Below are 13391 nucleotides of genomic sequence, written 5' to 3'. Positions count from 1 at the left end.
AATTTTTTTTGTAAATACAATAAAAAATTCCTTAACGAATCAATTATACATTGCTGTTGTCAACATGTATGGACATGCTGCCAACTATACTATTCACCACTTCTATTTCACTTCTTCACCCACAGACTAAAAGCCAACAAAATATTCACCAACCCCTTCGACCAGCAGAGGTGTTTATTCATTCGATTCGATATGTGTGATGTTCAGTTCGAACACAAACACCAAACAACAGCAATAATAACAAAAGAACCAAAAAGAAATATATATTGAAAAACGAAAGAAAAAAAGTTCTAAACGAAAATTTACGTTTGTTTTAAAACCTAACGATGATGAACAGTCAGTTTTTTAACGCAGAGTAGAAAAGACCTATTAAATTGAGCTAAAAAAAATTCTAAACAAAAATAAAAATCAAAACAAATTAAACATTGAATAAATAATTAAATTAATTATTACAGTAAAACAAGTTAAATAAATATTTAAACAAAAATGCAAGTTTTGGAACAAAGAGAATCAATTTTAAATTCTTCCAATGAAATATTTGAAGGTTGTAAACAACAAGTGGAAGGCATTAATACAAAATTAGATGAAAATCAATCACAAAGGTATGAAAGCAACAATTAATTATAAAAAAATTAGAAATCAATAAATTATTTAAACAAATTAAACATTAACAAGAAAATTTCTGCCAATAAGTGAAAGTTTAATTTGTCAAGAATATAAGAAAAAATTTAAGAAAAAAACATAAAGCTATGCATTCATTTTGGCCAAATACCAAAATAAATTTTTCTCTTCAACATTTAACAAAAAAAATTGTCGTTTTATTAGTCAGCATTTATGTTGTGTGTGCGAATTTTCCTGTTAGTTGTGTGAAAAATTTGTTGTTATTTTTTCTTTTCAACTATTTTGTGTCTTTTATTTCATTTTATTTTTAATATTTTTTTGTTTTTGTTAAACAACCCTCCATCAACACAAAAAAAAGAGAAAAAATACACATTTGTGTTGGTTGCCAACAAAAGAAAAAATGGAAAGCAAGACACATTCCATTCTACTCCTCCAACATCCAACTGGCGACATTTACAATAACAACAACAACAACAAAAATTCACCTGCCAAAAACAAATTCCTTACTATTTTTAAAAATATTCATTTAGATTTAGTTCGTTTTTACAAAATTTATTTAAAAATTATGAGTGATTTTTAATTCAAAACTATTTTCATTTCCATACAACCACCCAACAACTAATGACGTATTTTTTGTTTTTTTTTTTTTTTTAAGAATTTTCTTTTAATTTTGTGGATTTGTTTTTATGTTCCCACTTCTTTTCTAGTGGTTTATTTGAGATAAACAATACTAAAATAATTTTATTTGTTCCGCCAAAACGAATTTGTTTGCGCTTTCTTGGAATATAAAAAAAGACGTCATTAATACTAATAAATTGTTACTCATTCGCTCTACTGTAGGCGGAAATTCAAGAAATATTAAAACTAATTATGACCTACCATACTCTATAGAGTACTGAGTATTTTGATTTGGGGTTTCTCAATTTTAATTAGAATTTCATTCTTTCAAGTTTCATAACTTATAATCTTTAAACGATATATTAAAACTTCCCTTAATAACAAATACTACTCGATTTACAACTTTAAAAGTTAAGAATCTGAACATTCTATAAAAAATCTGAAAAAGTATTTAAAAGTTAATTTACATTTAAAAAAATATTAAAAAAATGGAATTTCATTAATTGTAAAAGAAATTTTAAGTTTACTATCGTTCCTGATCCGGTTCAGAGACTACTAGTATTCAACCTGAAACCGATCATTGGTTGGTCTTTTGTATTTCACGCTTTACTGACAGCGGGCATAAAAAACCTCTTTCGTTTATAGAATTTTGAGTTCGGTTCTGCAAACAGATTTTGAATGAAATATTATCCCTTATTAGCTTGGCTTGACTGTGATTTTGATATAATTTATTTTCAAACAGAAATCAGATTTTTAAAATAACAAGCCTTTATACAGAACTCGATCAAAGTTTTAATGGTGATTTTAGGCCAATTTTAGAATTTTTACTAATTCGGTTTAGAAATTTCTAGTGTTCTATCCATATTCTAGAAGAAGGTCTAGAAGCCTCATTCTTCTATACAACTTTGATTTCCACTTTATGGTTTTGGAATGAGCTAAACGTCAAAACTAGATCTATAAAGAAGAGTGACTTAGTTGATACTTGTTGTTGTTCTAATTGGTATTTTTAATCAGGATTTTCTACATTGACGAATCGTCAGATTCGCATTCTTTTAAAATCATTTTAAACAAAGACTTTCTTAACTCGGTACACTGGTGTCCTTAGATTTTTTATTTTTCTCGATTTTGAGCGTAATTTTGAGTACACAGCTATATAAATAAAAAGAATTTGATGTCACTACATGCTAAAAGGAATAATATTCTGCAATATCCTTCGAAAACACTTTTTCCATTTTTCATCAAAACTTATTAATACATAAAAAACAGCGGTTTAGTTTTGTGAAGGATTTCTCCTTGATCAACTTTAAATTTGAAGACTAACCATCAATGCTGGAGATGATTTATCGGAATCGAATCGTTATTATCCTTAATAGAACTTTGTAGAAGAGTGTCTTAGTTGAAACATCAAGTGTAGTTGGTCCAATGAGCCTTTTTAAAGTCAATTCGACTTCTTCTCCAGTCTTCTTAGCCACATTTTATTCGTGTTTTGTTGATACAGCTCCAATATATTGGAGAATCTATCATCATAGCCATACATCCAAGGACTTCATATTAAATAGATAAATAAGAGCTTAAAACTCAAAGGCAGAAGAAACTGACCTCAGACTCAGTATTATATATGAGGTTAGGTCTGATGTTTATGCCAATATAGATCCATTCACTGATTTCAAATTGTTCACATTGTTCCCTACCTAATGTTACATTTTGTCAAATCGATAATGCTTTGGATATCTTGGAACAAAACAGAATCTATTTTAAAAAAAGTTTTCTATTCCAAAAAAAACTCTTTAAATTGTTGATCTAAAATATTTCTATTATAAACCATGAATCTTCTTATTCTTAGTCAAAAAATCCATATTCTGTACCATCTAAAACTGTAGAACTTTTGAAGTTTTACACACGAATAAGATAGAACGTACGCAATAATTTTTAAATAATATTTTTGTGGATCCATTAGTGTCAGATTTTATAGTAATACTTATATAGAGATTTCGCCCTTAAATGTTGAAAGAAGAAAACAGATGAAAATGAAAACCTATTTTGATAGACTGAAAAAAAACTCCCAAGAAAAATTATGACGAAATTAATGAAAGAGATTAATAAATGACAAAGTCAGTTGTTCCTTTCAACAAAATGTAGTACACAAATACTCTTGTGAATAATATATTCCCCACAATTACTTAATAAACATTTAGTTTTATGGGATATATAAGGAGGAGAGCGCGAGAAGCGGGAATTTATCATTCCATTCAAGTTTTAAAACAATTTCTAAAATAGCCAGAAATACAAAATTGTGGGGGTGGAGGTGCTACTTAGTCTCATCATCAACGAAAAAAAATTCAGAAATTTAAAAACAAAAACACAAAAAAATTGTTTTTTTGACGTCAGTCAGGTTGGTATTTGTTTTTCTGGATGAAAATAAATATCGACACATTGAAACGTAATTAAGAGATATTTTATTTAACACCTAATTAAAACTATAAATAACTAAATTATTTATGTTTTTCACTTTATTTATTTACAGTTTTCAAATTAACCCGGTAGTGCCAAATTTTCTGGGAGTTTCACAATTGCTGCTCAGTCTTTATCTATGCGGGGCCAGTGTTATTACACCTCAGATGTTAACACAACTTGGCATTAATTTTGTCATTAATGTGGCCTCAGAATTACCCGATACTCCTCTGCCTACAGCAACTAAAATTTTATATTTACGCATAAATGTCTTGGACAGTACTCATACGGATCTGTTAAAACATTTTGATGAGGTATCAGATATGATTGAAGAAATAAGACGTAATGGTGGCAAAACTTTGATACATTGTGTGGCCGGTGTCAGCCGTTCGGCCACTTTATGTCTGGCCTATTTAATGAAATATGGTCAAATGAATCTTAAAGATGCCTTTTTACATGTCAAATCCATACGTCCACAAATCAGACCAAATTCAGCTTTTATACAACAGTTGCGTTGCTACGAGGAACAACTTTTGGGTTTACAATCGGTTAAAATGATTTTCATGGAATGTTTGCAGAAAGAGATACCCGATGTTTATGAAGCTGAGTACCGTGCTATGGAAGATTTCTATCAGAGGCAACGTACCATTTTTAGAAAACGTCAAGAAGACAAAGCTATTAAAACATAAGTTTCTTTAACAGAAAAGTTCCTAATAGAACAATTCAACAGACCACAGGGATGTGAAGAGCTTTCACACTAAACAACTGCTTAACATTGCAACGTTTTTCTTTGTTCTGTTATTTGTATGTGTGTGTGTTTAGTAAACGAAAGCTTATAATTTGCAGCGTGATTTTTATCTTCAGCAATGGACAGAGAGAAAATCACTGGGCCATATAGTGATGGAATGATTTTTAGATATATGTGCTTGTTTTAGAAAAATATTGAAAATAGATTTTTCACAAAACTATAATGTTTCAAACTGAAAATTTCAAAAAATGTTTTTAGCACAAGTAGTTAAACGAGCACCTTAGATGCAACTTTAGACAATCACTCTTAAGATGTTTAAGAAAATAATTTATAAATTTATTGTTATTTTAAAAGTTTATTAAAATCTAAATAAAACTTTTTAACTCTTAAGAGTAATAACCAAATTTTGATCTTATAATCGAAAATTAGTTTTTTTTATTTTTTTTTTTTTCAAAATAATATTGATCCAGATATGTGTTTTATTTTGCGTCATTTCCCGTACGACATAAATATTTGTCATTCTTTAAAAATATTCTTAATTATTAAATTTATTTATGTTTTCATTAATTTGTTGTACGGCGCATAAATATAATATACATAAGTTGTTTTTGTATATTTTAGATTCTCTTTTATACTTTTTGTATAGAAAAACAGTGAAACCTAGATAAAAGAAACTTAAATGGGAATTCTCTTGTTATTGTATTTTCATATATTTTTAACTATATATCTTGCTATTAGATGAAAGTTTAATTCGAATTCCGATCGGTTAAAGGGTTGAAGTTTGACACAATATTTGCTGATATGTGTAAATGTTTGTCCTTCATTATGTCGTTATTATTTTGTATGCCTCTTCTGACTGTTAAGATATTCCATATAGATATTGTCATGGGGACTAGCGGAATCCACAAAAAATAAAAATTTGTAATTTCGAGGATTGACGGATATAGTTAAATTTATTCAGAGCCGATATAAGTATATGTCAAGACATATATCGGGTAAATGTACCATCAGATGGATGGGATACGTGTCATTTGGCTTTATGTAAGTAAAGTTAATTATGGACCGTTATTCCGGTAGCCTGGTAGACCAAAAATGGCCATCATTTTTGGTCTATATTTGATGAGCTGGATCAAATGATAAAAAGATCCCTTTTTTGCAAATATCGTATCATATGAAAGGTCTTTGGGAGACAATCTCATCCACATAACACAAATTTGTAATCAACTCCAAAATTAACAAAAATTTCGTAATTTTTCGGAAATATTTTAAGTTTTTAAAATTTTTACATAGAATTATATAATGTAATTAACTGAAATTGCTACATTATAAACTTCATACAATTTCACCAAAATGGTTTTTTCTGTTTTTCGAAATTCGTTATGTTTTATAACGTATTTCGAAAAAAACTCCTTTGAAACTAACTACAGGGATCTCATATAAAAGCTAGATTTAAATATGGACCGATAAAGTTGTTGTTCTTTTTAATGGTTCTATAAACGATTATATTACTTGTGTGATCGTGTAAAGCCGGCTTAAGCAAAAATTTCAGTTGCTTTATATTACAAATTTGAAATTTATGTTATTCCAAATGGCAATACCATTCATGATTAGTAGAAATTATATACATATATTTTCTGTTGCCTATTTGCATGTGTTTTAAATTCTATTTTATATTTAAATAATAGTTTTCTTCAACATGAAAAAAAAATATTCAAAATTAATCCAAAAAGCAAGAAAAATTTTCATAAAAATGTATAATATTTTTTCAATTAAAACAAAGTATTTTGTTGTCTCTGAAGTATTTTGTCACAAAATATTTATAAATCATTACTTGAACAAATTCAAAACGTTCGATTTCAATTCATATAACAATTAAATTCGGCCAAACAAACTGATCAAGACAAACCGAATATTGTACAAAAAATCCGCATTTAAAAATATGAAATATTTGATAAAAATAAAGCATACTTTTGGGCATATAGAAAATTGTTAGCCACGATCAGTTAGTCATAAGCTAACCCAACAAACCATTAAACTGAATATTACATTTTCAAGAATTTATCAAATTTCATAGCATTATTAATTATTTAAAGGTGAATTATTTAGGTTAAATATTAAGGAGAAGACTTTGTTTTGTTTTTTATTAAGGATCTATCATTATGAAAATCGATCTCTATAAATTATGTAACAGTAAAGAGACTTAATATAATTTTTACAAACCTAATTATAAGTTAAAATTTATTATGGATCGTTTAGAGCCAGATTTTTTGAAAATTAACAACTTTACATTGAAAGCAATGCTTACATGAATACACACACAGACGGACGAATGAATGTTAATTATGGAATGAAAATTTCATTTTGAAATTAGTTTAGTATCGGTCATTTTCTTAATCCGGAAATTTGAACACATTCAGATAAATATAATTTTTGATTAGAAAAAAAATTTTTACAAGGGTTAAAATTGAGATTTTTCTTCGTAATGGATACGTTCTTGAATAAAGTAGTTTGTTTTTCAATTTAGAAAATTCATTACTAATAGTATAGTAAGTACTTACTACTATAGATAAGTATTGTATTTTTTCTTTTAGATTTTTATACCGACCATCAATAGATTATTTTCCACTACAATCGGTTCTTCGCATCGACACGACTCGGAGTTCAAGGAACAACGACCAAGGATTGTCAATCCAGCTAAACCGACTTTACAATGTCGCTGCTAAAACAACAACAACATTATTTTTGTCATTTTGTTTGTAATACAACAGACCCATAAAAGTATATTCTAAAAAATCTAAGACGATTTAGCCTTGTCCGTCCATCTGTCTCTTGTACCCACTAGAGCGCCTAAACGAGAAAAGCTAGAGAGCTGGACATTAGTCCATACTTTGAAAAGTATGACCGACATAGGTCCTTAATCGGTCCCCCCATAGAAAGCTCCTGTCATGCTTATTATTTGTAAATGTAAGCACAAATGGTCTTGCAATCTCTTTTACGATTTTAAATGTAGTAGATGTAATGACAAAAAAGTAATATATTTTGAGAAAAAAAAAAGTTTGGTGAGAGATCGGTGAAACAAGGGTTAAATCACAAATTTCAATTTGTATTTCTTAAAGGAGAATATCATTGCAGTTCAGTGTAATTAGTTTATTTTCATTCTAATTCACAAAATATTAAGAAAATGTAATTCTGTAAAGAATATTTTTTTACACACACAAATGTTATGCAATTTTTTCTTTTCAAAATACATACAAATAAATATGTAAAAAAAAATTACCTAAAAATCATGTAAATTAGTCACATTTCAAAAACCGCACATGTAACAAATCATCAAATCAGAATTGAAAGCAAACTGAACTCCATTAAAATTCCACTTATTTAGATTAGACACTAAAATGTAATTTATTATTTTAAGCCAATGATTTTGTTGTATTCTTCATAATGTTGAAAAAAATATCGTTTTTTTTTATTTCTATTTCTATACAAAATGTATCTTTTTTTCTAACAACAAACGGTCAACGACCCAAAAGGTGTTTGACACCCGAATAGAGGAAACTACGTAACAGTGCGTTTAACAAAAAAGAAAAAAAAAAGTAATCAAAATTTTGAAAAACAAAAATCTCTCTGGTTTGAATAGTTTTTGGTGAAGGGAATAATGGGAGTTTGAAACCATGAAAAAAAAAACACAGTCTTACAAACCAACAACAACAGCTTAGAATTGGAATTATCAAGTTCAATGACATGCTGCTGTTGGAAAAAGTGTATGTACGTATGTATGTGTTCATAATTTACTCTTCTTCTCTACACTCTACAAATACAAAAATTTCACTTTTACCGGCCGGTACCCAAAAAACGACAACAACCTCTAACTATAAAGAGTTCTCCCCCCCCCAAAAAAAAACATATAGAATTATGGCTTAAACGCACACACTCATACACTTATAGTTATGCTCTTGACAAACAAACAAAATGTTTAATAGTTAAAAGTTTTTTGTGTTTTTTTTTTATTTTGAGTGAGCTCTTTTTTTAATTTTTGGTAAGAAAATTTAACAGCTAAAAGTTCATTGACCATGTTTTATAACAAAAACACACACACACCTGCACGCACACTCAAATATAAAAAAAACACACACACACAACAAATAATCTCAAAATTCTCAATTAAATTTCAGCTAAAGACAAATTAAGCCATTGACTCAGTCAGACAATTACCACAACTTGTTGATTTTTTAGTAAATGATAATTTTTTTTAAATAAAATTTTCTTTTTTTCTTGTAGTTTTTAGTTTTCATTGAGTCACCCTTTTAGCCATTCAAAAATTATATTTAAACCATAATAAAAAAAATTCTTAAGTTTTTGTTTTCTATTGAATTATTTCTTTCGCTTTTCAATTTTTACGTTCAATAAACTCGCTTGAGAAAATTAATGAAAATTTTATAAAGAAAAAACAAAAAAAAAACTACAACAAATAAAACTTTCATTTTGTTTAATTGTACTAAAACATACAACATTTCAACGTTAGTTATATGCAGTTAAGTAGAAGAGAATTAGTTGCAATTGAAATTTCGCCATTTATAAATATATTTATTTATTGTGCATAGAAACAAAATGCACTAAGTTTGCTATTATTAGACGATTAGACAATAAGTGAGATTTTACAAAATACTTAAGATTTCATATACGGAAACTTTAAGAAACTTACAACAAATCTTTTTTAAATGCTTTGTAATCAATTTTATATCATGGTTAAAGATTTTTCTTTTCATTGCTAATGAAATACTATAAAAGTTATGTTCAGACATAACCAATCTAATTATACCCTACAAATTAATTTATATTTAGAATATAGTACTCAATAACATGAGCTGTTGGGTTATGACAAATATCTTTTCAATCTAGTTTATAGTTAAATGTAAATAATGATTAACAGTTGAAGGAAGAAAGTTGAAATTTGGACAGACCGCAATAAATAGATCCTTTAGGACGGGATTGGGGTTTTAAGCTTATTGTTGTTTATTTAAGAAATAAAAATTCTATCCTTTTAGCAAGTAAACGGGTGAAAATTTTATTTTGGATTAAATTTTTTAATTAATTCGTACTAAAAAAAGTACTTTTTTAGTACTTTTTGAATATATGCAGCTTAAAGTCGTGAGAATCATACTATTTTTTGTACTTTTTATAGATATGGGCAATTTCATATCATGTAATCCAACTCTAGTACAAATTGATAATTCAGCTTTATTAGTAATAAAACTACCGGGCTTAGAGGTGGTTAAAATAAGGCATGCAGGTGAAATAGGGTTTTAACTTTCACTTTTTGGTCCTCGAAAAAAATGTCCAAAAGAGTTCAGAAAGCTATTTCATCATAATATAATTGGTATATTTAGTAACACTAAAAGTATTTTTTCGTTTTCAAACTGGTACTTTTTTAAGTTTTCTGTAATATTGAACATAGAAACCTAAAATTAAGGATAAAAAGCATGGAGTGAATAAGCTATAAAAGGAGACTGTTTATTAATTTACCTTTTTAAAAAAGTACTTTTATATATAGGGTAGGGTCGACCATGCTGATCATATTATAAACTACACCAGTGAGTACTTCAAAAATGTGGATACAGTTTAACAGTTAATTATTGTTCATAAATAAATTATTGTTTAAAAAAATGATTTTTAACAACAGGGCTCGTATGGCGAAAAGGGTAAATATGGGTCATCAAAGTTTTTTACGTAATATTCCATGCCGAAACTAATTAGTTAAAGTCATTTCAACAGCTGATAGTTTTTTTGTCCATGAAAACTTAGCCCGACGCTGTCAAACTCCATATAAAAAATTCTCTCCCAAACCCAACGCTGTCAAACTACATATATAACAAATTTAATTAATTTTCCGCATAATGAAGTGGCTTTACCTTATAATCTATTCGCCTTGTAATATTCCATCGTGTTGTTAGTTGTTATAATTGAATTTTGACCTTCAAGTCATTTTCTGAAGGGGAGTTTGCATAGGGGCTAGGGTCAAATGATGTCGGAACAACAATTGGCAGTCTCATTTAAAGTACTATAAAACGATTTGTAAACTATAGTTCAAAAACTAGAACTTTTTTTCGTCAAAAATCAAGTTTTAAGTAAAAAAGTCTATTTTTTAGTAAAATATTAACTTTGTTGTTAAAATCAAAATTTTAGTCAAATTCGTACTTTTAGTCAAAATTAAAGATTTTAGTAAAAAATCAGATTTTCATTCAAAACCAAATTTTTGACCAAGAATTAAATTTTTTGTTAAAAATTCGATTGAGAATAAATTTTTTATTTCAAATTTTTAATCAAAAACGAATTTTTAGTTAAGTTTGAAATTTTTAATTCAAATTGGTAATTATTAGTTCAAATTAAATTTTTTTTTAATTAAAATTGAAATTTTTAGCTAAAATTGTATTTGACTACAGCACCTTTTTCTTTATGGATAAAAAACATCCAAAATTTTGGTTTTTAATTTCCGTCAGTTTCGCACAATATTTACTCAATCTCTCTATAAATCTCTCAGAAATCAAACTTTCTGAAAAAAACAGGGACCAACAGTAAATAAAAGAACAACATTTTTATTTTTCCATGCATTTCAAAATAATTAAATCCCTTTTGGGTTTATATGAAAAACTTTGTATCCCTTTCACATAGCGAATTTAAAAGGCTGAATTTAAGCACAAAAATAACACAAAAATTAATGCTTTAACATCGGATGATATTTACACACATTAACCCCCAATAACACAATGTCTAGTTATTCTTTATCTTAAGGTTAAATTTACAGTTTTCATACAAAAAAATATTTAAATCGGCAGAATAACCTTCGGTTAAACGATAACCAGAGGTAGAGTTAACGGGGCTAAATGAGAATAATTCTTTCCTAATAATTCTAAAACTAATTAAAAAATAATGTTAATGTTATAACAACTAGATTGTATAATATTTTACATAACTCAAAGGATAACTACTACATGTCCTCACTCCAATTAAAATGCAATGACAAATACTACAACTAGTTAAAAACAAAAAAAAAAAAAAAAAAAAAAAAAACATTTTTAAATAACCTGAAAAATTTCATAATATAAACTAAACTTTACATACATATAGTTAAACTTATCATTATAAATTTTTACCATCATCGTATAGTCATGTTTTTACATGCAATTATTTTAGTTTTTTTTTTCTTCTTCATATTACGTTAAGGAATACACATTTATTTTTGCTATAAAACCACCAGTACAAACAAATAAGTAATAAAAAGTACCTATTTTTGTATAAATGTCTGACTAACTGTCTGTCCGCCTATAAGTATATTTCTTTTAAAACTATATGTGTGTGATCATTACCAGTTTTATTAATGCAAAAGCTACAACAACAAAGACAACGTTCAACATTACTGTACATTCACCCACTTTTTAAATATTGCATCTATGAAGAAATTGCAAAAAAAATATGAAGAAAAAAAACTTCTTTAAGTTTGTTAGAGAAAAGAAAGAAGTTAGAAGAAAAAAACTAAGAGTTGCAATAAATTCAGTTTAAACTACCACAGATGCAAACTCTTTTAATCGAAATAAGAGAAAAAACAGAGGCGTGGTAGGAACTGAAGCTACTAAAAGATAAAGTTTTGGCTTAAGCTTTCGGAATTTATGAACTAGACACGTTTCTATGATATATGACCGTCAGACCCAGTGAAATCTTGATTCAACTGAACATTTCATACACCGATATTATGTTTGATAATGAGCCAATTAAATGCTATTATCTCGAAGGATAAATTGCCTATATTTTAACAAGTATAAAGGAAATCCTTCCTTTCAGAACTGAAGTAGATATGATCTAGAAATCAAATATAATTGAACAACAGCTGATACAGAATTTATCTAGAGCTGAGGTGAAAATGATCAACAACTGATGAAGAATTTAGCTGAATTTGTTTTAGAGAGCTAAAAAAGAATTGTAGAATTGATCTTAAAATTGAATCAAAACTAAATTAGAACAATTGTTGAAAGGATCCATAACGGAAGTAGAATTGATCTTTAACTGAAATAAAATTAAACTAGAACTAATTAGGAATTGTTCCAAAACTAAAGTAGAATATCGAAGTACAATTGATCTAGAAGAACTGAAGTAGATGTAATCTAGATATGATTAGATGTTATTATAAAACGGAAGCAGAATTAATTTAAAATTGAATTAAAACTGAAATAAACTAAAGAATTGTTTTAGAATTGATTCTATACTAAAGTAAAATGGATCAAAAACTAAAGAAGAATGGATTTAGAACTGTTGTAGAATTGATGTAAAACTATTGTAAAAAGTTTAAGAAATGAGTTAGATCTGATCTTAGACTGAAATAGAATAAACCTAGAACTGATTTGGAAGTATTTTAAAATTAAAAAAGAATTAATCTAAAAGGGAACTAAAGTACAATTGTGTTACAACTGATGTCTACAATCGGAGTATAATTTAGGAATAATTTTGGGTAAACTGAAGTAGAAATGTTCAAAAGTTGATGTAAAACTAAAGAAAAATTCATCCAAAACTATAATATAATTGATGTAGAACAATAGTAAAATGTATCCAGAATTGGAATAGACTTGTGCTAGAACTAAAGTGGATTTATTTAATTTTTAATAGTTCCAGAAATAATGTAGAAATGATCTACAACTGAAGTAGAATTGTTTTGTAACTCAAATTAAACTGAGTTAAAACTTTCCTGGTGGTGAGTGTAAAAAGTATAGAAATCTATGTTTGTTTTGATTACATAGTCAGACGAAGGCCGGGCAGACACTTATGGCTTTATCGATTCAGAAAGTAATACTAAGACCTTATATAAGAACCTATGAAAGTACTCTAGGCATACATTAAAGATGTTAAAACTATCACTCAATAAAAATTCTAAGCTGAGTCACTGTTTAATAAAACTTCTTAGAAA

At 27.5% G+C, this 13391-nt stretch overlaps 1 protein-coding gene across 1 annotated transcript; it reads left to right on the top strand.

Moving 5' to 3' along the window:
- The first annotated feature begins 233 nt into the window (after positions 1-233).
- Positions 234-4857, top strand: LOC111690710 (dual specificity protein phosphatase 18). The gene is made up of 2 exons (XM_023453248.2): positions 234-602; positions 3764-4857. The coding sequence occupies exons 1-2, from the start codon at positions 487-489 to the stop codon at positions 4377-4379; spliced, it is 732 nt and encodes a 243-aa protein (XP_023309016.2). The 5' UTR covers positions 234-486; the 3' UTR covers positions 4380-4857.
- Positions 4858-13391: the final 8534 nt, after the last annotated feature.

This window comes from Lucilia cuprina, chromosome 5, assembly GCF_022045245.1.
Source record: "Lucilia cuprina isolate Lc7/37 chromosome 5, ASM2204524v1, whole genome shotgun sequence".
In the NCBI taxonomy this organism is placed as follows: Eukaryota; Metazoa; Arthropoda; class Insecta; order Diptera; family Calliphoridae; genus Lucilia; species Lucilia cuprina.
Note: the sequence above shows the minus strand (reverse complement) of the source record. Positions and strands in the feature narration are given on the sequence as shown.